The 27,814-nt window shown below is 41.5% G+C and overlaps 1 protein-coding gene across 1 annotated transcript in view; it reads left to right on the plus strand.

Moving 5' to 3' along the window:
* The window catches only part of tma16 (translation machinery associated 16 homolog), a 55,416-nt gene extending 38,853 nt beyond the window's left edge, over positions 1-16,563 (plus strand). The window contains exons 6-7 of the mRNA XM_060832861.1: positions 14,463-14,505; positions 15,146-16,563. Coding sequence (XP_060688844.1) covers positions 14,463-14,505; positions 15,146-15,296 — 194 coding nt within the window. The 3' untranslated portion in view covers positions 15,297-16,563. The remainder of the gene's footprint in view (positions 1-14,462; positions 14,506-15,145) is intronic.
* Positions 16,564-27,814: the final 11,251 nt, after the last annotated feature.

Consider the following 27,814-nt stretch of genomic DNA (forward strand, 5'->3'; position numbering starts at 1 on the left):
GCACTGCCTTATCTAGACCCCCATCGTTGTCTGGAAAAATACAGGGAAAGGTTAAACAGAAAAAGAAAGCTCCCCAAAAAAAACTTGAAACCACAGATAGTGAGAGGAGTATAGAGAGTACAGGGGTCAAATTTAAAACAAAAAGGAAATCAAAGAGAAGGCATGAAAAATTGTCAGCAAAAAGGAAAACCCAACGATGTTTTGCTTGTATATAGAGAGCATAAGTTAAGGGAAAAGTGGGAACTATCAGATATGAAGAAGAGAATTTGTGTGCAGATACAGTGGGTATGGAAAAAAAATTAAATGAAGTTTTTGTGTCAGCATTGTTATGGACCGGACCAAACCCCCTCAAAATATATTAATGACATAGCCTAGATCCTAACATCTCTTGTTTTAGAGGTGAATGTAAGGTGTTGCTTTTCAGGTGCAATTTGATTGGTCAAACTGCTAGATTTAAAGCAAAACACACTTTATTCATCCACTATAGTTAAAGTACAACAGAAGAAAGAAAGAATTGGAATAACTTAAGGCTGTTGGAAAACTTAACAAAATAGATGCAGTAGCTGTTACTCATTAGCTGTTCTAAGATAGCAAGATGCCTTACACACATTCTTGCAAAAAGCAAATTCAGAAAACAAATTGTCTCACATGCAGCTCCAGTAGCAGGAAGAAACCCGCAAGCATTTGGCTGTAATCGAGAGAGGAGGAAAATAGCTTCTGCTTCTTCAAGACCTCAACAGCAATTGCTCAAAGCTAAAACTAAAAATCCTGGTTCTATGGGAGCGTGACTACACCCATTCAAGCTATGTTTAGAAGCTGAGTTTAGAAGATTGAGGGGAGACTTAATAGAGACGTACAAGATAATACATGGCTTAGAAAGGGTGGACGCTAGGAAATTGTTTCCGTTAGGCGAGGAGACTAGGACCCGTGGACACAGCCTTAGAATTAGAGGGGGTCAATTCAGAACAGAAATGTGGAGACATTTCTTCAGCCAGAGAGTGGTGGGCCTGTGGAATTCATTGCCACAGGGTGCAGTGGAGGCCGGGACACTAAATGTCTTCAAGGCCGAGATTGATAGATTCTTGTTGTTTTTTTTAGATTAGATTAGACTTACAGTGTGGAAACAGGCCCTTCGGCCCAACAAGTCCACACCGACCCGCCGAAGCGCAACCCACCCATACCCCTACATTTACCCCTTACCTAACACTACGGGCAATTTAGCTTGGCCAATTCACCTGACCCGCACATCTTTGTGACTGTGGGAGGAAACCGGAGCACCCGGAGGAAACCCACGCAGACACTGGGAGAACGTGCAAACTCCACACAGTCAGTCGCCTGAGTCGGGAATTGAACCCGGGTCTACAGGCGCTGTGAGGCAGCAGTGCTAACCACTGTGCCACCGTGCCGCCCATGTCTCGAGGAATTAAGGGCTACGGGGGGAACGCTGGTAAGTGGAGTTGAAATGCCCATCAGCCATGATTGAATGGCGGAGTGGACTCGATGGGCCGAATGGCCTTACTTCCACTCCTATGTCTTATGGTCTTATGGTCTATTGTTCCAACATAAAAAAAACCCAAGGTCTCACAAACTTTAGTGGCTGTGTTAGACCACTTGATACCTTTACTTTAAAACCTCTCTTTAAAAAAAAGGACCAAATAAAGCTCTTAAAGTCACAGCATTTACAAAGGAAAGAGCTGATGTGGATATAGTAATCACAGAGGAGCAGTATGAAATATTGGACAAAATAATCATAATGATAATCTAGTATTAAAAAAGGTAGAATCCTTGAAAGTCAATAAGTCACCAGGGTCAGATGGATTGTTACATAGTGTGTTGAAGAGAGATCAGGGAGTAAATGAGGCTCACTGTCAAGATTAGAATGGTGCTGGAAAAGCACAGCAGGTCAGGCAACATCTGAAGAGCAGAAAAATCAACGTTTCGGGCAAAACCCCTTCATCAAGAATGCCCAAAATGTCGATTTTCCTGCTCCTCAGATCCTGCCTGACCTGCTGTGCTTTTTCAGCACCCCACTCTAATCTTGACTCTAATTTCCAGCATCTGCAGTCATCACCTTCGCCATGATGGCTCCATGGTTAGCCATGTTGCCTGAATGCCCCAGGGACCCAGCTTCATTTACCCCATCTGGTGAATGTGTGGCATTTTCCCATTCTCCCCATGTCTGTGTTGGTTTCCTCTGGGTGCTTCACTCTAAGGTTAGGTGAATTGGTCACGTTAAGTTGCCCACAGTATTCAGAGAAGTGTAGGTAGGTGGATTAGCTATGGGAATGTAGGGTTACAAGTTTAAAATATGAGTGTGGGCCTGGGTGGTATGCTTTGGGAGGGTTAGTGAGACTCAGTGGGCCAAATGGCCTGCTTCCACACTGTAGGGATTCTATATAATGGCAGATGCTCTGAGGATTGTTTTCCAATCTTCAATGGACAAAGATGAGGTACTGGAGGACTGGGGAAATGCCAGTGTTGTTCTGTGGTTTAAAAAGGTACAAAGGAAATGCCAAACAATTATAGCCCAGTTACCTGGGCACATTATTGGAATTAATCCTGAGAGATCAGATAAACTGTCACCGAGAAAGGTATGGACTACTCTGGAATAGTCAGCATGGCTTTCTTAAGGGAAAATCATGCTTCACAAATTAGATTGAAGTTTTTGAGAGAGTGATAAGGAGGATCGATGAGGGCAGTACGGTGGATATTGTCTCCATGGATATCAGTAAGCCGCAGGACAAGGTCTACATGGCAAACTGGTCAATAAAGTAAAAGCCAATGAGAAAGAGAGTAAAATGTTGAATTGGATCAAAAGTTGACTCAGTAACACAAAACCCAGGTTAGTGGGCAATGGCTGCCCTTGTAAGTACAAAGCTGTTTGAAGGGATGTTCCTCAGGGCTCAGTGTTGGGACTCCTGCTGTTTGCTTTATACATTAACAATTTGGTCTTAATCATGGGGACACAATCGGCAAATTTGCAAACGACACAAAAATTGGCCATTTTGTGGGAAGTGGCAGAAGTGGCAACTCTGAAAAGTAAGAGATGATGTATTTAGGGAGGTCAGCTGTAAGGTGGAATACACAATAAGCAGGAATATACTGAGAGGAGTAGATGAAGTGAGAGATCTTGATGCACAAGTGCACAGGTCTCTAACGGTGATAGTATATGTAGAAAAGTTTGTAAAGAATACATAAGGAATACTGTCCTTCATGGCAGAGATATAGAATACAAAAGGAGAAAATGAGGACTGCAGATGCAGTGCAGAGGGTGGAACAGAAAGGTGGGAAGGAAGATGGGCAGGTGGGACAGTTCAAGAGGGCGGTCCTGAGTTGGAGGGTTGGATCTGGGATGAGGTGGGGGGGATGGGAGATGAGGAAACTGGTGATATCAATATTGATGCTGTGTGGTTGGAGGGTCCCAAGGCGGAAGATGAGGCAGAAGATGTTTTTCTTCCAGGTGTCAGTAGCTAGGATTTGGTGGTGGAGGTGGCCCAGGCCCAGTTCTGAGAGTTAGAGAAAGTTCCCTAAAAAAGTAAACTGCACTTGTGTGATTTCTAGTTCATAAAAATAATTAATTAGAGCCAACGACTGCATTTGAACTGGATGATAAATTGTTGTCCTCTATATTCTTGGTTCCATGTGTAATGAATGTGAACCAAATCCTCCTCCTTCCTTCCACACCATCTCTACTTGCGATAATTTGACATTCACAAGACTAAATATGTGTCAAAATGTTTTCTGATGCATCAACTTCACTTTTATTTTGGTACATTTAGTCCTCCAAAGTGCCGAACATAACTTGAAGAATTTGCTATAGGAGTGAGGAGTAACTGGAAGAAGGGTGATGTTGCTGACGGGTTTTTCTGTTATGTTTTGGAGGAGCTGGTGTTGGACTGGGGTGTACAAAGTTAGAAATCCCACAACACCAGGTTGTAGTCCAACAGGTTTATTTGGAAGCACTAGCTTTCGGAGCGCTGCTCCTTCATCAGGTGGTTGTGGAGCAGGATAATAAGACACAGAATTTATAGCAATTGATTACAGTGTCACGCAACTGAAATTCAGTATATTTTATCCTGTTATTGAAGATGCTAGTTAAATACTTTATCATCAGTCCTTGGAAAAAATATGAACCATTCATAATATATTATTCCTCATTAGTACGAGCACGGTTTAACTTTATACCGTGGTATCCTATCTTATATGGAATTTAGTTTGTTTGTACATTTCTGTAACACAAAATGGTTTAGGCTTTAAGAACCACTAAACAGTGAGTGAACTTTTGTTCTGGAAAAAAAGCAGAGACATACAGAATAGTTATTCTTCATTAAAAGCTACACAGACTTTTATCCATCAAATGTTAATGGAAAATTTGTCTTTCTTGGGTACTATCATTTTATTTGAATTATTGGAAAGTAGGCCCATGAGTAATCACCTCTTGAAATGTAACCTGACTAATGCACTTACGTTTTGCTTTGGTAGTATAAATATTTTATAATTCCCTTGTTCCTACTAAGATAGAATACTTGAGTTAACTCTGAAGCCCACTTTAAGTGCACATCTGTTAGCACAGGAGTCAAAAAGCTTTCCAGAATCAGGCGACTGCCTTAAACAAAGAGGAGCAAAGCAGTTGGGTATCTATCTTTATATTTCTATTCTTTCTGTGCCAAAACAGTAGGAAGTTGAATTAATTCTGAACTTTCTTTAAATGTTGCTCTTTAATAGTTGCAATTGACTTATGTGAAATAGTCAAAATTGATTATATTCCTTCTGTTTTCCACTTCTTCACCATTGAATGGGAAACCCACTTTCTGGCATTTTGGTTGTTCTGCATAATGCTACATTTTATTAAAATGCTTTAAAACTGACTTTTAGCACTGGATATTTTTTTTTGCTCCAAAATTTTCAACACGATCTGTCTCCTGTGGTAGTCTGATCTATATACTCACCAACCTCTACCTAAGAGAATTAAACCTAAACGCTTGAGAATTTCCTTGTTGATCTAAGTTTGACTGTTGCCCTGCTTCTAATGTTTCTCAGGTACTTGAATATCTTGTTGCGTTCAATTTTTTTTTATTCCTTAAGGCTTTTGTATTTCTTGTCCTGAGACCTCTATTTGTTCTGATTTCCAGCTTCTGAAACATTCACATTTAAGAGTGAATGCTTTTTTTAATGTTTTCATCCTTCATGATGTCAGTCTCGAAATGGTTACAAAGCTTTGCATTTCTTTATTATGTTTATGATTCTCAATGGTAAAATTGGACAATACAGATTCTAGTTTGAAACCTATACTGATAAATCAAAAGTTTAATTTTTGCAATTGGTTACCATGGTAGTTAGGTACTGAACATATTCATATGAGACTGCCAGTGTTCTTTAACAAAAGCACACAAGTTTATTGAACACAAAAAAACTAAAGCTACATATAAAAGTCAGTTTAGAAAGACTTGTATAACAAAACAAAGTTTTGACTTATGTTAGTAAATAGAAGTAAACAAAAATATTTCATACACTTCAGACATTATGAAAAAGTGCATGTTTGTGTTTATCATTAAAGTGAATGGATGAGTTGGTGAAATGTCATATTAACATTACAAATGAGAGACTTAAAAGAGAAAATACGATGGGAGAGGAGTAGGAGAATCACCAAAATTATTCAGTCTGTAAACACATCCAGAGGCAAACATTGTTCACAAAGACATAATCTAATGAGATAACAGTACTTGCAGAATCAGAAATAAACATACAACATGCAGCAGGTCAAAGGTAGAAGAGAGAGGGTGGTGGTGGAGGGTTGCATTTCAGACCGGAGGCCTGTGACCATTGGTGTGCCGCAAAGATCGGCCCTGGGTCCATTGCTTTTCGTCATTTACATAAATGATTTGGATGTGAACCAAGGAGATGTAGTTAGTAAGTTTGCAAATGACATCAAAATTGGAGGTGTAATGGACAGCTCAGAATACAACAGGATCTTGATCAGATGGGCCAAGGTGTGGCAGATGGAGTTTAGTTTAGATACATGCAAGGTGCCGCATATTTGGAAATGCAACTCAGAGCAGGACTTTGACACTTAATGGTAATGTCCTGGCAAGTGTTGCTGAACAAAGAGACCTTGGAGTGCAGGTTCATAGCTCCTTGAAAGTGGAGTCGCAGGTAGATAGGATAGTGAAGCAGGCATTTAGTATGCTTTCCTTTATTTGTCAGAGCATTAAATATAGGGGTTTGGAGGACCTATAGCAACTGTATAGGACATTGGTTAGGTCGCTTTTGAAATTATGCAATTCTGGTCTCCTTCCTATTGGAAAGATGTTGTGAAACTTGAAAGGGTTCAGAAAAGATTTACAAGGATGTTGCCCAGAAAGGAGGATTTGAGCTATAGGGAGAGGCTGAACGGCTGGGGCTGTTTTCCCTGGAGTGTAGGAGGCTGAGGGGTGACCTTACAGATGTTTATAAAATCATGATTAGATTAGATTAGATTAGACTTACAGTGTGGAAACAGGCCCTTCGGCCCAACAAGTCCACACCGACCCGCCGAAGCGCAACCCACCCATACATTTACCCCTTACCTAACACTACGGGCAATTTAGCTTGGCCAATTCACCTGACCCGCACATCTTTGTGACTGTGGGAGGAAACCGGAGCACCCGGAGGAAACCCACGCAGACACGGGGAGAACGTGCAAACTCCACACAGTCAGTCGCCTGAGTCGGGAATTGAACCCGGGTCTACAGGCGCTGTGAGGCAGCAGTGCTAACCACTGTGCCACCGTGCCGCCCATGGATAGGATAAATAGACTAAGTCTTTTCTCTAGTGTGGGAGAGTCCAAAACTGGAGGGCACTTAAGGTGAGAGGGGAAAGATTTAAAAGGGACATAAGGGGGCAATTTTTTCATGCAGCGGGTGGTGTGTATATGGCATGAGCTGCCAGATGAAGTGGTGGAGGCTGGTACAATTACAACATTTAAAAGACATCTGGATGGGTACATGAATAGGAGGGGTTTAGATGGATTTGTGGAGGGAGTGAGGACTGCAGATGCTGGAGATCAGAGTCAAAAAGTGTGGAGCTGGAAAAGCACAGCCGGTCAGGCAGCATCCATGGAGCAAGAGAGTCAATGTTTCAGGCATAAGCTCTTCATCAGGCCTTTTCTGATGTCGAATGTGTGCCCGAAACATTGATTCTCCAGCTCCTCGCTTGCTACCTGACTTCCTGTGCTTGTCCAACACACCCTCTCGACTTGGAGGGATATGTGCCAAGTACTGGCAAATGAGACTAGATTAGGTTAGGATAGCTGGTGGTGGACCGAAGGGTCTGTTTCTGTGCTACACATCTCTATGACTCTCCAAATTAGAATCAAGATGCTTAGAATTTGGATTGAGTATGAACACGCTGGTTGTTAGAAGAAATGTCTCAGCAAAATAAGGCTGTGGAAAGGTGAATTTTTAGACAAATGCTAAAAATTTTATATGTAGAAGACAAATTAAGAGATATTTCAATAAATGTTTAGCAATACAGACAGTAAACACTAAAAGGAGCTGAGGCATTGAAGTGCTATTTAATTTTTCCCTGCTAAAATGACTATATATTTAACAAATTAAGTCTTTTGTTTGAAATACAAAAATTGGAGGTAATTATTCTCAAAGTGTGGGATTGGTTTTCAAAATTCTGGCTAGGATCCATTGGGATAACAATTGGGAGGGTACGGGGGGGGTTGATTGAGGTGCGATGGGGTACTGGTTTCGAGTTAATTTTACAGTGTTGCAAATGCAAAGGTATAAATGTTGTTTTCGTTCTGCTGCCTGTCTCTGTGTGTCCTAACAGTAGCAGTATCAAAGAATTTCTTTACACAGCTTAATAAACTCCATTCCAACTCAAATGTTGAAATGGAGCAGTCACATCAGCTCCTGCTCCTTAATATACTGGTTGAGAAGTCGGAAAATGAGTTTGAAATAATTCGACGGAGTCCGATATCCCGTCCAAGTCACTATTTATTTGCACATGAATGGTCCTTGACTGTAGTACTGCCTCACACAGAATCAGGCATCAGAGTGTCAGTCTTCCTGATGCTCAATCTTTTTAGGTCAGCCAGGGCTCCCTGATTGGACCAGAATAATAAGGAACTCCTATCTATGAAGCCCAGCTGGCTGACTTCATTCCAATCACTATCGGTTTTTAACTACTATCTGCTGAAAGCCTATGTTCACTGGTTAATATAGACTCTAGGATTCATACAGTTCCATGTACAGCAAGATTAATCTTATTGGCAACCTCGTGAGTCGGGCCCTAGCATAGAGACAGAAACATCCTGCGTGAAACATATCCTGATCTGTAGCTCAGGTTGTGGTTCAGGATGTAGGTTTGTTCGCTAAGCTATATGTTTGGGTTTCCTTAGGTTTCCATATAAATAGAAATCCAGTTACACCACCAGTGCTTCATCCGGAGGCTAATTGATAATGTTACCTAGAATGGTGACGAAACATCTGAAAATGAACCTTCCAGCTCAGCAAACAAACCTACATCCATATCCTGATCAAATTATCACCTGTGTGCCATGGTGCCCAGTCTACCTCAGATTATCCCGGAAGGTGTCTCATAAATTTGAGCAATAAATTAAACTAGATGTTCCATGCCGTTACTAAGCGAAGAATCCCTGGCGGATTTCTGCAACCCAGGTACGATTCCAGCCTCGGGTGACTGTCTGTGTGGAGTTTGTACATTCTCCCCGTGTCTGCGTGGGTTTCATCCGGGTGCTCCGGTTTCCTCCCACAGTCCAAAAGATGTGTAGGTTAGGTGAATTGGTCATGCTAAATTGCCCATAGTCAGGGGTGAATATGAGGAATGGTTCTGGGTGAGTTACTCTTTGGAGGGTTGGTGTGGACTTGTTGGGCCGAAGGGCCTGTTTCCATACTGTAGGTAATCTAATCTAATCTAATAATGGGGCTGCCAGTCAAAACATTTGCTCTATATACCACATAAGTGAGCATTTTCATGAGTTCCAATGTCAGTGTAGTGCCACGTCAAATAAGCCTTACATCCCAGTAACTGGTTGACCTTATCAAATAGCACATCTCATTGACCATTCACGTGCTGCTCATATGCAACCAGCCTGTATTTGCAATCCTCCAATATACTCAGTACTGCATGTTATTCTGCGATTGGAAGTCACGTAGCTGTACCAAAAAATCCACACTGTGACCGAAACCAATTTAAGATCATCACCTCGGCTTGCAGTGTGATGTATTTATGTGCCAGAATTTCTATACATAAATACTTGGGACCCCCGTTTTACATTAACAAAAGGAATTTGGACTTGCATTATACCTTTTACTCCAAAGAAAAATTAAGGGGAACAGCTGCAGCCTTATGACAAAGCCCTGACCAATCAGAATCCTCCTGTTTGCTCTAAGAATTAAGATTGACAGTTGATTAGATTAGATTACATATAGTGTGGAAACAGGCCCTTCGGCCCAACAAGTCCACACCGACCCGCCGAAGCGCAACCCACCCATTCCCCTACATTTACCCCTTTACCTAACACTACAGGCAATTTAGCTTGGCCAATTCACCTGACCTGCACATCTTTGGACTGTGGAAGGAAACCGGAGCACCCGGAGGAAACCCACGCTGTTCTTGTGCATCTCCATTCCAGTATGGCCCACCCAACCAGCATCCTCTTCTCATTCTGTATAAGATGCGGCCCTTGTATTTAGCAAACTTTAAGAGATATTTGAATTTGCAAGAGCAGAAATTTAAAGAGCAAAGTGGAAGGCAGCAGAAAAATGAGGTTTTTGATGAATGACAATCAAAGTGGTTGCAAATGGCCTGTAATGCATGTGTGAGTGTGTCTGTGAGATGGACAAGTGCAACATATCATGAGAGGAGGAAAAGTCTCCTTGTAGGAGAAGCAACAGCAGCATGAATTTTCAGTACTGGATTAATATCTCTGCCTTTCCAGTTTTTCAAAGTAAACAATCCCAGACTGTTTATCCTCTCTTCTTAGCTCACATGCCTTAAATCATATTCTCTGTTTTCTGGAATGCCTCAAATACCCCAGTATCTTTACTGCAGAATGGAAACCACAATTTCATCAAGTACAATTCGAGTCAAGGAGATGTACAGCACGGAAACAGACCCTTCTGTCCAACTCGTCCGTGCCGACCAGATGGCCTAAATAAATCTAGTCCCATTTGCCAGCATTTGGCGCATATCCCTCTAAACCCTTCATATTATCTACCCACCCAGATGCCTTTAAATGCTGTAATTGTACCAGCCTCTACCACATTCTCTGACACTCATTCCAGACACACACCACCCTCTGCGCGAACAAGTTACTCCTTAGATCCCTTTTAAATCTTTCCCCTTTCACCTATGCCCTCAAGTTTTGGACTCCCTCACCCTGGAGAAAAGACCTTGTCTATTTATCGTGTCAATGCCCCTCATGATTTTGTAAACCTCTATAAGGTCACCCCTCAGCCTCTGTTGCTCCTTGTATCCTTGTAAAACTTTTCTGAACTCTTCCAAGTTTCACAACGTCCTTCCGATGGGAAGGAGACCAGAATTGCATGCAGAATTCCAAAAACGGCCTAACCAATGTCTTGTACAGCTGCAACAGGACCTCTCAACTCTGATTCTCAGTGCTCTGACCAATAAACGCAGTTATACCGAACGCTTCCTTCATTATTCTGTCTACCTGTGACTCCACTTTCAAGGAACTATGAGCCTGTACTCCAAGATCTCTTTGTTCAGCAACGTTCCCCAGGACCTTACAATGAAGTGTATAAGTCATGCTCTGATTTGTCTTTCCTAAGTGCAGCGCCTCACATTTATCTAAATTAAACTCCATCTGCCATTCCTCAGCCCATTGACCCATCTGATCAAGATCCCATTGTACTCTGAGGTAACCTTTCCTGTCTACTGTACCTCCAATTTTGGTGTCATCTGCAAACTTGCTAACTATACCTCCTGTGTTCACATCCAAATCATTTTTAAAAATGATAAAAAGCAATGGACCCAGCACCAATTCTTGTGGCACTCCACTGGTCACAGGCCTCCTGTCGGAAAAGCAACTCTCCACCACCATCCTCTGTCTTTTACCTTCGAGCCAGTTCTGTACTCAAATAGCTACTTTTCCCTCTATTCCACGTGATGTAACCTTGCTAACCGGTCTCCCGTGAGGAACCTTGTTGAACACCTTACTGAAATCTATGTAGATCATGGCTATTGCTCTTACCTCATCAATCCTCTTTGTTACTTCTTCACAAAACTCAATCGTTTGTGAGACAGGACTTTCCATGCACAAAGCCATGTGGACTATTCCTAATCAGTCCTTGCCTTTCCAAATACATGTAAATCCTGTCCCTCAGGATTCCCTCCAACAACTTGTCCACTACTTATGTCAGGGTCACCAATGTATAGTTGTCTGGTTTTTCCTTACCACATTAAATAGCACCATGTTTGCCAACCTCCAGTCTTCAAGCACCTCAGTTGTGGTTATCGTTGATACAAATATCTTGGCAAGGAGCCCAGCAACCTCTTCCCTACTTCCCACAGAATTCTACGGTACACCTGATCAGGTCCTAGGGATTTATCCACCTTTATGCATTTTAAGACATCCAGCACCACCTGCTTTGTAATATGGACATTTTTCAAGATATCGCAATTTATTTCCCCACATCCTCTATCTTCCATATCCTTCTCCACAGTAAACATTGATGCAAAATACTTGTTTAGTGTCTCCCCCATCTTCAGGGGTTCCACACATAGGTGGCTTTGCTGATCTTTGAGAGACCCTATTCTCTCCATAGTTACCCTTTCATCCTTAATGCATTTATGGAATCCCTTTGGATTCTTCTTAACCCTATTTACCAAAGCTATCTTATGCCTCCTTTAGGACATCCTGATTTCCTTTTAAGTTTCATCTTACTCTTTTTTCATACTGTTCTGGGAAATCACTCAATTCCTGCTGTCTATACCTGACAGATGCTTCCTTCTTTTTCTTAACCAAACCCTCAATTTCTCTAGTCATCCAGTTTTCCCTACACCTACCAGCCTTGCCCTTCACCCTAACATGAACATACTGTCTCTGGACTCTCATCTCATTTTCGAAGGCCTCCCATTTTCCAGCTATCCCTTTACTTGAGAACATCCACCATCAATCAACTTTGAAAGTTCTTGTCTAATATCACCAAAATTGACCTTCCTGCTATTTAGAACTTTAAGTCTCAGATCTGGTCTATCCTTTTCATTAGTATTTTAAAACTAATAGAATTATGGTCAATGGTCCCAAAGTGGTCTCCCACTGACTCCTCGGTCATCTGCCCTGCTTTATTTCCCAAGAGTAGGTCAAGTTTTGCACCTTCTCTCGTAGGTACATCCACATACTGAACCAGGACATTTTCTTGTGCACACTTAAATTCCTCTCCATCCAAGCCCTTAAAACTATAGCAGTCCCAGTGTACATTTGGAAAGTTAAGATCCCCTATGATATTCATTCTATTATTCTTACAGATAACTGAAATCTCCTTACAGATCTGTTTCTCAATTTCCCTCTGATTATTGGGGGTCTATAATATAATCCCAATAAGGTAATCATCTCTTTCTTATTTCTCAGTTCCACCCAAATAACTTCCCTGATGTATTCCTGGGAGTATCCTTCCTAAACAGAGTTGTAATGTTATCCCTAATCAAAAATATCACTCCGCCTCCTCTCTCGCCTCCCTTTCGATCCTCCTTTTAGCATCTCTGCATTGGAGCATTGAGCTGCTAGTCCTCTCCATCCCTGAGCCATGTTTCTGTAATTGCTATGATATCCGAGTCCTATGTTCCTAACCATGCCCTAAGTTCATCTGTCTTCCCTGTTAGGCCTCTTGCATTGAAATAAATGCAGATTAATTAAACTGCCTTACCTCATTCTGTACTTTGTTCCTATTTGCCCTGTCTGTTTGATTTATTATTTTTTTTCCAACTGTACCAGTCACAGACTGAGCACATGCCTCACTATCTCCCTGGATACCCCAACCACTCCACGCACACACTAGTTTGAATCCTCACAAGCAGCTCTAGCAAATCTTCCCACCAGTATATTAGTCCCCTTCCTATTCTGGTGCAATCCATCCTTCTTATACAGGCCACTTCTACTCTGGTAGAGATTCCAATGATCCAAAAGTTGAATCTTCCCCTGCACCAGCTCCTCAGCCACACTTTCATCTGTTCGATCCTCCTCTTCCTACGCTCACTAGATCGGGGCAATGGGAATAATCCAGATATTATTATGCTCGAGGACCTATTTTTTATGTTCCTGTTTAACTTCCTGTATTCTCTCCTCAGAATCTTGTCCTTTTCACTTCCAATGTCATTTGTTCCAATGTGCATGATGACCTCCTGCTGGTCCCACTTCCCTTTGAGAGTATTCTGCACCTTCTCCAAGATATTTTTGATCCTGGCTCCAGGCAGACAACACATCATTCTAATGTCTTGTGCTCGGCAACAAAATTGTCTGTCTGTGCCTCTAAGCGGAGAGTCCCCTAACACAATCAATTGCTTGGAACCTGACATACCTCTCATTACATTAGGACCAGTTTCAGAAACCTAACTGTCAGTGCTACATTCCCCTGGGAGTCCATCATCCCCTATATTTTCCAAAACCGCATACTTGTTTGAGATGGGGATAGCTCCAGGGCAGTTCTGCAATACCTGCCTCCCTCTCCTACATTTCTTTGAGGTCACTGATCTACATGACTGGATCTACGGTTTATCTCCCTCCATGCAACTGCCATCCATCGCATCCCTTAAAGTCTTCATTGTCACTAACTGCTGCTCCAAGGGTTCCATATGATCCGTTCGGATTTGCAACCAAACACACTGCAGAATCATCAGTAACGTGGAAACTCTCCCTGATCTCCTACAACTAACTAGAAGAGCACATCACTCCACTAAAGGCCATCTTTGCACCTTAACAATCTACAGACCCATAAAATGGGTCTGGGCGGCACAGTGGCACAGTGGTTAGCACTGCTGCCTCACAGCGCCTGAGACCCAGGTTCAATTCCCGACTCAGGCGACAGACTGTGTGGAGTTTGCACGTTCTCCCCGTGCAAACCCTCTGCGTGGGTTTCCTCCGGGTGCTCCGGTTTCCTCCCACAGTCCAAAGATGTGCGGGTCAGGTGAATTGGCCATGCTAAATTGCCCGTAGTGTTAGGTAAGGGGTAAATGTAGGGGTATGGGTGGGTAGCGCTTCGGCGGATCGGTGTGGACTTGTTGGGCCGAAGGGCCTGTTTCCACACTAAGTAACCCAAAAAAAAATAGCACAGTCTTACTGCTCTAAAAACGCTCCTCCAGGCCAGCTTGGCACCCTTGAGAAGCAACGTTGGTGATGGGGTAAATTTATGTATAGCTTTGATAGTTTAAAAAACTTGTTATCATTGCAGAAAACTTCTTATTTTGTGTATGTTTCTTTCTTTCTGTAGAAATACCAGATATTATCAATACAAAGCATTTAAAGGTCTTCAGGTAAGTGTTTGCTTTATTGCCTCAGTCTCCAACCTGCAAACTAGCTTTTAAGCACCGAACGAGAGAATAATTTGACTATATTATCTTCTGTTATGTAGTTTTGAACAATTTATTTGTGGATTAAAGTTAACTGAGCTGACATTCAGTTATTTGACTTGATGCATCTTTTCAGATTTCAGTAAGTCAAACAGATGACATTGGTATGGCCTGCTGAATTTACCATCTTCTAAATAGATTAAAACGCCTGAGTTTGGAATGACAAGTCATATAGAATAAGTGAGGGATGCAGCCATCCAATCAAAAAATACAGTTAATGCTTACCTATTTCATACGCTGGTCATTTGGTTTTAAATTCTAGACATAAGTAAAATGATCTTTTATTGTATGTGAACAATTAGATGTCTGAATTAATTAAGAATATCATGTGCTAAAACAGAACCGTATGCTTCTTGGAAACATTCTGTTGGTCCTGGTGTGTCAAACTAAATCATATGCTTAATCCTGTGTTCAACTTGACCATATGACTTTGGTGTTCCAGCAGCAATTGATCCAAATGTGTGCTTAATGAACAGAGTATTTTGAATTCAATGTCTTCGACTTGCTTTAATTTTTCTGACTCATTTTTCTTTTCACGCTCAAGAGAATGGGATGGCGATTTAAAAAAGCTTCCAAATATGAAGATGAAGAAACTGTCAATAAAAGATTCAGTTGCTTACCAGAAAAGAAGCAAAGATGAAAAAGGAGTAGACCCGCAAAATGAGGTGGATCAAGAGCATGTGTCAGACCATTAAGGAAACAGAACTAAAAGAAAAGATAGTCGAAGTCTCATTGGGGAAAGCCACTTCAATAGCTATTGAACAATGTTGTCCATGAGTTAGCTGCTTCAGATTCCTACTTTGAACGTATAACTCTCAAGGAAATGTACAGTGAGCTTGATTGTTGCTAACGAAGTAGTCTCCATCAGCATATCAGACTTAGACTTTAATTCATTTTGAATTAGCAATTATCAACTACATTTTATATATTTGTGAAAGGAAGTTGGCCTAGAAAGCAGAATCTATTAAAAGATGGAAGTTTAAGATGCTGCTTGTTTCTGTTGATGCTTCACTCCTGTATTGCTATTGTTGAGAAAGTTTCTTTCATTTTACCGACATCGTGAAGAAATTTATTTTTGCAGGTTACAATTTTTAAACTTGATGATAAAGCTGTTTCTTCTCATCGCTACCACGTGGGAAATGCTTTTTATTTTATGTAAGATTTACTGGTAATTTGATGAAACGGCAATGGGAATAAAGAAAACGAGAGGTTTAAAAGAATGTCTATCATTACGTTAGATTTTTTGATTGGCATTGTTGTGACCAATTATTAGCATCAATATTCAAATGTTGGGTTGTGGGGAGAAAGGCTAGAGTACATGGTGGCTCAGTGGTTAGCACTGCTGCCTCACAGCACCAGGGTCCCAGGTTCGATTCCAGCCTCGGACAACTGTCTGAATGGAGTTTGGACATTCTCCCTGTGTCTGCGTGGGTTTCCTCCGTGTGCTCTGGTTTCTTCCCACAATCACAAAGATGTGCAGGTCAGGTAAATTGGCCATGCTAAATTGTCCGCAGTTGTTAAGAGCCTTAGTCAGAGGGAGTTGGATTACTCTTTGGAGGGTTGGTGTGGACTTGTTGGGCCGAAGGGCCACACTATAGGGAATCAAATCTAATCTAATGCCTGTTTAAAGCAAATCCTGTTTTAAATGAGCACCATCACATCAAAGCTTTTTTGCAAATAGGGGAGCAGTGAGGATTTTTATATCAATATGAAAATGAATTCATATCAATTAAAAATGAAATTAGAATTCCCTGTGGTAATATTTATGAACTTCCTAAACAATATTCTGTATTTGAATTGTTGGCTTCGACTTTACAAAAATATTTTAGCTGATTTTTGGATCTCTTGAATAAGGTGAGAGTATTAAAGTTGAATTCTCTTTTTTGGTTTTGTTTGATAATGTTCCTATGAAGAGCCTTGAGATATTTTATATGGTTTTGTTGTGCTGTACAAGAGCAAATTGTCAAAGGAAAATAAACTTATAAAGTTGCTTCTTTGGAAGAATATGAAGAGATTGATGTTAATAAAATTCTTGTAGTAATGGGTATATTTAAAATGTATTGTTTCTTCAAGAATTCCTTCTGATTTTTCAAGTTTTCTAAAGGAAAAAAGTTCAATGAATGGTCAGCTTATAACTGAAAAGAATCAAAAGAGGACTGCAGAAAAAGAATGGAGAAATTGGGGGCATGTATCCAAGTTGGTAAAGAGTAAGTATACCAGGAATAACTTGTGTGAATATTGGTTCTGTGTTCCAGTTGGCTCAGTAGAGTAACGTTTCTGGAATTGTTCCATGTGTATTTTATGGTAGGATGATGAGCTATTTCATTGTGTTCACATTACAAAGATGTATCCCTTTGACAGAATCAATAGTCTACTTTCTAATCAGTGAGGAAACCAGGGATTATGGAGAAGAGTGGAGTTGAGGATTTATCAGATCGGCCATGATTTCATAATGGCAAAGCAGACTCGGTGGGCTGAATGGCCTGCTTCTGCTCCTATGTCACATGGCCTTAATCTTTTTTTGAGTGAACTAACACACAGATGGCAAAGATCCCGATTAGTGGTCTGTGACTGGGGGAATTTAAATTCAACGAATCAAGCTGGATGTGTGAAATCATACACTTCGGTAGGAAGAAACAGAAAGCAGACTGTTACTTAATTGGAAAGAGCTTCCGAAGAAGTGCAACGCAGAGGGATCTGGGTGTTCTTGTGTGTGGAATGCACAAAGTTAGGATGCAGGTGCAGCAAATAATGAAGATGACAAAAGGAATTTTGGTTTTTATTGCTAGCAAGTTGGAGTGCCTAAAAAACGTTTTGTTGCAACTGTGCAGGGTGTTGGTGAGTCTGCACCCGGAGTATTGTTACAGTTTGGATTTTTGTGTTTTGGAAAGGATTGGAGGCAATTCAAAAGAGATTCAGTAGGCTGGGCTCAAGTGGGTTGACTGATCATGAATGGCTAATGAAGATTTGAACTTTATTCGTTAGAGATTAGAAATAGATGTTAGATGGGGATATTTCAAACAATGGCACATATTACAGATTAAGAATAACACTAATTTAAAATAGAAATGTGAAGGAATTTCTCGCAAAGTGTAGTGAGTGTCTGAAATTCTCTACTCCAGAGTGGTGGAGGCTACATCACTGAAAGTATTTCAAGATAACGGTGAATTGACAGCTATGAGGAGCTAGCAGAAGTAGGTCAACAAGCTATTCCAGATGCCAGCAGAGTGGAAGGAGGGTAGGACTGGAACCTGGTCCTTCACCCCATTGAAGCTTGTTGACAGTGGACCAAATTGCCTAAGACAGGTCAGCCATGATCTTGTTGACTTGTGGGGGGGGGGGTGTAGCCTTGAGTGGCTGAATGGCCCATTCCTATTATTTCTTATGATCTTATCTGACCTGCTGCCTTTCTTATGCTGTCATTATGACTCCAGTGGCCCTCATCTCAAAGTCTGTTGCTCTTGGCAGGGTGTTGATGTTAACTGACTTTAACATCAAAAACAGAAAATTATAGAATGAAAGAAAGCAACTTGGCCCACTGTCAACAAGCTTCAATGGGGCGAAGGACCAGGTTCCTCTCCTACCCTCCTTCCGCTCTGCTGGCATCTGGAATACCTTGCTGCTATTAATTGGCACCAACTACAATATTTTTAGTGGCTTCTTCCTGACTTTCCTTTGTTTGGGATGGTGCACGTAATGAAAGTGCAGCCCCTCTACTTGTTTCTGAATACCCGAAAGGGATAGAGCACGTTTTCACCTGCTATCCTTACAGTTGGTGTTTTTTGGGGAACGTTTTTCACTTTGGACAATTAAACCCCATGCAGTTAAGGCAGTGACCTAGTGATGACGTCACTGGAGAAATATTCCAAAGGTTGAGGCCGATTGTTAGGAGCTGGTGGAATTTGAATTTCAGTGAATCAGTCAGGATATTACTGTGCAGTGAACACAGTGGGCTGAAGGGCCCTATTCTGGGCTTTGCAGTTCAATATGCAGTTGCCCCTGGCATGGCAGGCAGAGGGAATTTGGTGCCCTGCTTGTGGGCTACGTCCTGGAAATTCTATTGAATGGGGTGGTGCACAGATGAGACCTCCTTTTCCCTCAGGATCAGCTATGGAGGCCACAGCACCAGACGATGGTAGCCTGGTCTTAGGTTATCACCCAGGTTAAAATAGTCTCAACTGTTTGGAGGAATGCCCAGTGTTATAGAAAGGAGGTCAATGCTTTTCTCAACTCCACCAGTTAAGTGCCACCATCTTCTCTCTGACACCTCAAACTCACTGCACTGGATGCACCTCCCACCAAGACTCACACTCTGCCACACTCACTATTGCATGAAACAACCTTCCCATTTGCCTCATTCATCAGTTCTGACACTACCAACCCTGCAAGTAATTTGCACTGTTGTCTCACTCAATTAGGACACCACCTCATTAACACCTCTAATCGCTGTCCCACCCACTTACCAATTCGCTAATATTTGCCTTCCATTGCTGGAGAAAATCAGCCCACAATAGGGCAGAAAGAGTTACAGTGGGCGGCCTCATTTGGCTCCTGAGCCGTTATGCAGAGAGGATGCTGACTCCTGATCACCCCGACTAGGGCCTGGCCTGGTATTGGAGTTGTGCTGTAAACCCCTGAACGAAGGTCATCCCTATTGATTGGACTGACTTTTGGTGCTGACACAATGTTATAGTAAGACAGAAATAATTTCCAAAATCGGCAAGGCAGTGCAAGCCAGGGATGTTGAGAGCATCTGTGTCGAGTCAGAATGACTGAGGAGTATCACAATGAGTGAAGAGCCTAGAGATGTAGCCTGGTCCAGTCCATGAGCTGGGAACAATGTTGTGACCTTGCAGCATCATTACAATGCTAGCTTATGATGTAGCATTGAAATGTCTTCAGCGTATCCTTCAGCAACCTCATCTTCCTACAAAAAAAACCTTAATCAGTTAGAAAAAGTCAAGCCTACACAATTTTGTGCTTTTATCATGTCAAGTACAAACTGCAGCACATTTGACATTGAAGCTTGTACTGAGTGTGCTTGCCATGCTATGTTGCATGCTGATTTTTCTCTTCCCAACACCACCACATGAACTGAAGTACAGCAAAGCAAATGAGTCAGGCTCAAAATTACTTTTTGACAGCTGGCCCGCATGACTTGCTAAACATTTTTAGAGTTTCCATTATGTATTTTGTATCCCCGGCTAGAAATACTTTGGTAAATGGATTACAGTGAGTTTATTTTACTGTTGCTTTTATCGTGTCTCTTTTGTTTTAACTGGTATAATATTTATGTATTCTTTCTTTCAAAGTTTCTGCAAATCATAAGTATAATCTGATTTTAAGACAGGCAGACTAAGTACAGAGACGCCTAACAGTACTTATGTTCTGTAAGCAGAGCCATTTCCCTTTTCCTTGAATCTTTTGCCATGTTCTTCAGAAGAGCTGCTGGCTTCAGTTTTAATCTTGCAGCATTGCTGGAGTGAGTTAAGTTGCTCCCTGGGGATAGATCTCCATAGTACACATCATTGACCCTCTTAATGTGGTGCATAGAGAACAAAGAACAGCACATCACAGAAACAGACCTTCAGCCCACCAAGCCTGTGCTGATGCATGATGCCTTTTGAAAAATCTTTTACCTCTATGTGATCCTTACCCCTCTATTCCCTGTATCTGTCAAGATACCTCTTCAACATTGCTACTGTATCTCCTCCCATCTCCTCTGGCACAGCATTCAGGCACTCATCACCCTCTATGTTTTAAAAAGAACTTGTCTCTCATATGTCCTTTAAGTTTTTTGGTTTTACCTCAGCCCTCATAATTGACATTTTCACCCTTAGAGAAAGACTCCGACTATCCATTCTATCCACCCCTCTCATAATTTTGTAAACTTCTACCAGTTTGGTCCTCAGCTTGCATTCATATGGAAACAAACCACGTTTGTCCAATCTCTCTTCATAGCTGATACCCTCCAAGTCAGGCAATATCCTGGTAAACCATTTTATATCCTCTCCAAAGCCTTTCCATCCTTCTGGGCAGCGTGGCGACCAGAACTGCATGCAATATTCCAAATGTGATATAAATAATGTTCTGTACAACTGCAATGTGACGTGCCAGTTTTTATACTCTCTGCCCTGATCGATAACGGCAAACATGCTGTACTCCTCCTTCACTTGTGTTGCTACTTTCAGGGAACTGTGGACCTGCACACCCAGATCCCTCTGTATGTTTCTGTTACTTACTGTGTACGTCCTGCTTGAATTAAACCTTCCAAAATGCATCACTTCGCATTTGTCTGGTTTAAATTCCATCTGCTATTTTTCCACCTGAAGTCTCCAGTCTATTTGTGTCCTGCTGTATCCTTTGGCAATCCTCCTCGTTATCCACAGCTTCCCCAATCTGTTCTTTTGCCCACTCTCCTACTCTGCCCAGGTCCTTCCCAGCTTCCTCAACCTGTCCCTCTACCCATCTTTGTCATCTGCAAACTTAACAGCGATGCCTCAGTTCCTTCATCCAGGTTTTTTAAAAGCCATTAAAAGATTATGTCAGTTGCTTCTGGGTTCTGTGGTATTTTGTAAAAATTAAAATACATTTGAAATAGCTAAGTAGTTAGCACTGTTGCCTCTCATTGCCGGGACCTGGATTTGATTCCACCCTCCATCCTGCTCTGGTTTCTTTCTCCCAAGGTCCAAAGATGTGCAGGCGAGATGGATCGGCCATGCTAAATTGCCCACAGTGTCCAGGGACGTGCAGGCTAGGTGGATTAGCCATGGGAAATGCAGGGTTGCAGGGATAGAGTAGGGGGCTGGGTCTGGGTGAGATGCCCTTTGGAGGGTCAGTTTGGACTCGATGGGCCAGATGGCCTACTTCCATTCTGTAGGGATGCTGTGCAAGGAACACACATGCTAGAGAAGTTAGCTCTGAATTATCTTTTATATTTCCAAATTACTTTGGCTACCAGCAAAGATTTATCGTTGCAGAAGGCTTTCCAAACAGTCCTGAGAAGCAAATCCCAAATATGGAAAGAACAGGCTTTTAGGTTTATGCATTATTTCTTACTCTAAATCAGTTGTCACAATTTATTATTGAACTCTTAGTTGAGTTAGGCAGAAATTCTACTGAATTGTTTTAGTGTTTGCTAAAGATTTGCTTCTTGTCAACACATTATTTCCATTTATGTAACAGAAGGAAAATGTGATGTACTGGCATTAGACTCTTGAAATATATTAGCATAATTTTATTCAGGACTGTTAAGTACATAGTCAAATTTTAACGACAGTTATATCTAGTTTATGGTCATATGTATTTCCATTGTATTCTGTTATGGTCACATAACTGGAGGTTAAATGGGATACTGAGAGACAGTCTAGCAGTGACAAAGCTTTGGTCTCTCAATTCTGACTAAATTTGTTCTGAAAGCTCTTCTCATTTGATATTCCAGATGCATCCAGACATTTTTTTATTCATTTGTGTGATGAGGAGATCACTAGCTCGGCCAGTATTTATTGCCTATCCCTAATTGCCCAGAGGGCAGTTGAGAGTCAACCAAATGTAGGCCAGAACAGAGAAGGATGGCTGAAGGAACTGCGGATGCTGTAAGTCAGAAACAGAAACAGAAGTTGCTGGAAAAGCTCGGCAGGTCTGTGAAGAGAAAGTTAAATGTTATAAATTGGTAATGGATTAATTACAGCATTAATTCCAGATTATTTTTAAACATTGATTTCAATTCTACCAGGCTTCCAAGAACATTAGCTGGGTCTCTGGATTAACAGTCCAGTGATAATACCACCTGGCCACCCTCTTAGCCTTTTGTTGAACCTCAGAAATATTGGTTATAAAAATTGTAGAAAAGCACATCAGTCTTGTGAAAGATATGTAAGTACCATACAATCTGTCTGTTTGACAGTGACAGTAGGGAAGGACCTTGACATTAAAAGGGAAGTTCAAGGCCACGGTGACTTCCAAAATGACAGGCAGAGGATGGGCATCAACATGATTGCAAACTATCCCTCTGATTAGATTGTCACTGAATGTTGCATCTGACTGGAGATTTAAGGTACTGGCAAGCTGCCATTTGCAGGTAGATCATCCTTACTCTGTTGGCAGGATAGGGTCTTCACCTACCTTTGCCTGCGTGATGCTGCAGATGTCTTTCTTTGCATAGGTCCCTCAGCTTGCTGGACTGCAGGACCAGTTGGCTGTCCCTTGCTCATATCCTTCTCCTCACTGGAGGAGAAGTCTTGTGTAGCGTGGACAGTTCTCTTGGAGCACACTGGACTCCAACTCTCATACTAGAATCTACAAACGTTAGTTTATTCTTGTTTATAGCCTTCACCACAATCATTGCAAGTGTGGATTGAAAAAGATGGATGAATGAATGCACAATTAGCGTCAAAATATATCCTGCCTTCACCAGTGTCTCTTTTGCTGATTCAGCTATAGTCCCATATGCAATAATAATATCCACCTCAGCTCCACCTCTTCATGTCTGCTGCAAACTTTGCTGAGGTATGTCCAGTGTAAAATTGTGTGGATGACATAAAATATGAAAACAAGATTAAATGGGCTATAATTAGTATTTAGGGATAGTGAGGACTGCAGATGCTGGAAAGTCGGAGTAGATAAAGTGCGGAGCTGGAAAAAGCACAGCAAATCAAACAGCATCAGAGGAACAGGGAACAGGTCCTAATGAAAGGTTCCGACCTGAAACATCGACTTCCCTGCTCCTCTGATGCTGTTTGACCTGCTGTGTTTTTTTCAGTTCCACACTTTATTGACTATAACTAGTATTTAACCTGGCATGTGGGTTGCTGATCTTGCCATCCATTGAATTTGGCAGTGAGAGGGCTGCTGCGACGATATCAAGTTGGTGCCAGAAACAAGCAAGAGGCCGATAGTCATTTCTGTAGCTATCACAATGAGTTCCATGTAGTGTGGTATTTAAGAACATAAGAAATCGGAGCATGAGTAGACTATTCAGCCTTCAATTATATTCCATCATTTAATCAGTTCATTGTTATGTTACCCCAGGCCTCAACTCTTTTTTTTTCATGCCAGCTCCTTTATCTACCTCTCTTTAAATACTTCCAGTGATCTGGCCTCCATAATTCTCTTGGGTAGAAATTCCTTCGCAAGTCGGCATGGATGAGTTGGACTGAAGGGTCTGTTTCCATGATGTACATCTGTATGACTCTAAATAAGCTTCAAATTACTGCCCACTTATTCTGTCACCATTGCCCCTAGTTCAAGGGATCTTCTCAACATTTACCATCAACCTCCCTCAGCACCTTGCATATTTCAATAAGATTGCCCCTCATTCTTTTCAATCCAAATAAATAAAACTGTTCTTGATAAATCAACCCCGATTCCCATCAATTAGGCACAGTAAATGTCCTTTAAGCAGGATTAATATCAGTGTATCCTTCCTTAAGTACATGAACCAAAACTGCACCCAGTACTCCGGAAACTGGAGTCGTAGGTAGATAAGATAGTAAAGAGGGCTTTTAGTATGCTTACCTTTTATTAGTCAGTGCATTGACTATAGAAATTGGGAGGTCATATTGTGGCTGTACATGACATTGGTTTGGCAACTTTTGGAGTATTGTGTGCAATTCTGGTCTCCCTCCTATAGGAAGGATGTTGTGAAAGGTGAAAGTGCTCAGAAAAGATTTATGAGGAGAGTTGGAGGGTTTGGGCTATAGGGAGAGGCAGAATAGACTGCAGATATTTTCTCTGGAGTGTCGGAGGCTGAGGGGTGACCTTATGCAGGTTTATAAAATCATGAGGGGCATGGATAGGGTAAAGAGACAAGGTCTTTTCCCCAGGGTGAGGGAGTCCAGAACTCGAGGGCATAGGTTTAAGATGAGAGGGGAAAGATGTAAAATAAAAAGGACCTAAGGGGCAGCTTTTCCATGCAGAGGGTGGTACGTGTATGGTATGAGCTGCCAGAGGAAGTGGTGGAGGCCGGTACAATTGCAACATTTAAGAGGCATCTGGGTGAGTATGTTTTAGATAGACATGGGCCAAATTCTGGTAAATGGGTCTAGATTGATATAGGCTATATGGTCGGCATTGACAGGTTGGACCGGGGGGTCTGTTTCCGTGCTGTATATCTCTATGACTATGCAGCCTCACTAAGACTCAATGCAGCTGTACTAAGGATTTCCTGTTTTTAAACTCCAAATCCCGAGCAATAATGGGGAAAAAATACACATTGCTTCCTGAACCTGCATGCTGGCTATTGTGTTTCATGGACAAGAACACCCAGATTCCTCTGTGGTTTGTTACCATCATGGAGATTCTGAGGAAAAGAGTCAATTAGAAATTGTGTGCATGTTAGTACCAATGACATAGTGATGGCAAAAATTGAGGTCTTAAGGTTAGATTTTTAGCAGGCAAGGGAGTAAGCTACAAAGTGGGCCCTCCAAAGATTTCTTTCAGAGTTGAGCTGCACTGAGGAAGAGGGGAGGATCAGCACATTGGTTAAGCTATAGTGCAGGAGATAGGTACTCAGATTCTCCTTCAGTAGCACCTTCCAAAACAAACCTGCAATCGCTACCACCCAGAAACACAAGGGAAGCGAATGCAGGGGAATATCATCAAGTGCAAGTTTCCATCCTGACTTGAAACTGAAACACTGCTCTGCTGTTACTGGGTCAAGATCCTGACTTTCCATAACAGCACTTGTCCCACAGCCTGCAACATTCCGAGAAGTAGGGAAAGGTTCATTAACTTGATTCCAGGTATGGAGGGACTGTTTTACGAGATGGGGTTAAGTAGGTTAAGCCTGTACTTGTTGCAGTTTAGAAAAAATGAAAGATGAGCTCGAAACACAGAAGGTTCTTAGGGTACTTGACAGGATCGAGGCAGCCTAATCTCAAAATAAGGAGTCACACACTTCAGACAAATTCGAGGCAGAGTTTCTTCTTAAGAGGAAAGTAAACCTGTGGAATTGTTCACTGCAGAAGGCTATTGAGACCGAGTTGTCTCAGAAGGGTTCATGCCCAAAATGTCGATTCTCCTGCTCCTCGGATGCTGCCTGACCTGATGTGCTTTTCCAGCACCACACTTTTCGACTCTGCATATTCAAAAGTGAAGTTGGGGGTTATCAGATCAGCTATGACCTCCTGGAATGGCTGAACAGACTTGATCAGCTGAATGGGCCTTCTGCCCCAAATCATGATCTTGGGGTTGAGGCTTATTGAACAGGAAGTTTAGTGTCATATTGGATAAAAACTTTGGCTAAAGAACAGAAACCAGTGAGTCATGATAAATGGTTATTTTCAAACTGGAAGATAGCAGACAGTTTTGTTTTCAATGTCTATGTTTGAATTTCTACTTTTATATAAATAAATGACTTGGATATTGGAGCCTAGAGCAAAATTTTAAAGTTTGCCTTCTTTACCAAATTTGGTGGCAAACATTAAGGATGCTGCTGATGAATTGCAACAGGACAGGGATAGGCAAGCATTTTGGATAGACAAGGCAAATATAATTTAACAAAAAATGGGAAGTAATATATTTTGGCAGAAGGATAATGGAGTGCAATATAGACAGTAAAAAAAATGAGTGAAACGACAGCAGAACCTTAGAGTTATAGATTGCCTACATCATGAAAGCAGGCCATTCGACCCATCGAGTTCACACCGACTCTCTAAGCGGCATCCTACCGAGACCCACACTTGACCCTATCCCTGTCACCCTACATTTCCCATGACCAATCTACCTACCTACACTTCGCTGGACACGATGGGCAATTTAGCATGGCCAATCCAACTAATGTGTACATCTGTAGGCTGTCAGAGGAAACAGGAACACCCGGAGGAAACCCATGCAGATATGTGGAGAATGTGCATACTCCACACATGCAGTCACCTGTGTGTGAAATTAAACCTGAGTCCCTAGCGCTGTAAGGCAGCAGTGCTAACCACTGTGCCACAGTAATTTCCTCCCTGACCTCAATCAACAAACTAGATAACAATCCATCTGACCTGGCAACTTATTGACTTTCAAGGATTCTAGTTCCTCTAACAGGACGATTAATGTTATGATTATTTTGTCCAATATTTTGTACTGCTCCTCTTGGATTACTATATCCACATCGTCCCTTTTGTTTGTGAATGCAGACACAAAAAATCCATTTAAAATTCTTCCCATACTTAATGTATCTTCACACAAGTTCCCTTTTTTTCATATCTGATAATTCCCACTTCTGCCATACTGATCCTGTTGCTCTTTATAAACTGGTAAAACACCTTTGGATTTTCCTTCTCATTAATGTTTTTTTCATGCCTTTTCTTTGATTTCCTTTTTGTTTTAAATTTGATTGCTGTACTTTCTATGCATCTCTAACTATTTGCAGTTTTGAGTTTTTTGTGAGTTTTTTCCTTTTCTGTTTAATCTTTCACTGTATCTTTCTAGACAACCATGGGGCTCAGCCGTATCACCTCTGTTTTCTAACATTTGCCTTTCCCGAGTTTTGAACTTCTACTCCTGATTTATCTCTGTCCTTTTCCAGAATAATCCTAAATCTAACAGAATTGTGGTTACTATCCCCAATATGGTCACCCAATGTCGATTCATCCACTTGCCCATCTTCATTTCCCAAAACGAAATCCAGGATTACATCTCCCCTCATTGGGTTGGTCACATCATGTTTAAAAAAAATTCCTGGACACAGAACATAAATATTTCACCCTCAATGCCCCTTTATATTATTTGAAACCTAACCAGTATTGGGATAGTTTAAATCTCCCACTATCATTGCCCTCTTATTCACAGGGAGAAATTTGTCAACATATGGGTTCTTCTATCTTATAGATTTCGTATGCATTGATTTCTCAGAATGCTGAACATATTGAGAGCACAGTTAAGAAATGGCTTTAGAAATATGTGTTGAGTAGAAAAACATTTATTTCGAACATTTAAAAAGCTCTCATTTGGCCATAACTAGAATATTATGTCCAGTTCTGGCCATCAATATTCAGGGAAGATGCATTCCTTGTAAGGGTACAGAAGAAATTTAATAGGACAGTTCCAGAAATTAAAAATTTTAACTGCAAGAATAGATTAGATTTCCCTACAGTGTGGAAAGAGGCCCTTCGGCCCAACAAGTCCACACCGACCCTCCGAAGAGTAACTTACCTCACCTCTGACTAACACTATGGGTAATTTTGCATGACTTGCACACCTTTGGACTGTGGGAGGAAACCCA

The sequence above is a fragment of the Hemiscyllium ocellatum genome, chromosome 1, assembly GCF_020745735.1.
Source record: "Hemiscyllium ocellatum isolate sHemOce1 chromosome 1, sHemOce1.pat.X.cur, whole genome shotgun sequence".
NCBI lineage: Eukaryota > Metazoa > Chordata > Chondrichthyes > Orectolobiformes > Hemiscylliidae > Hemiscyllium > Hemiscyllium ocellatum.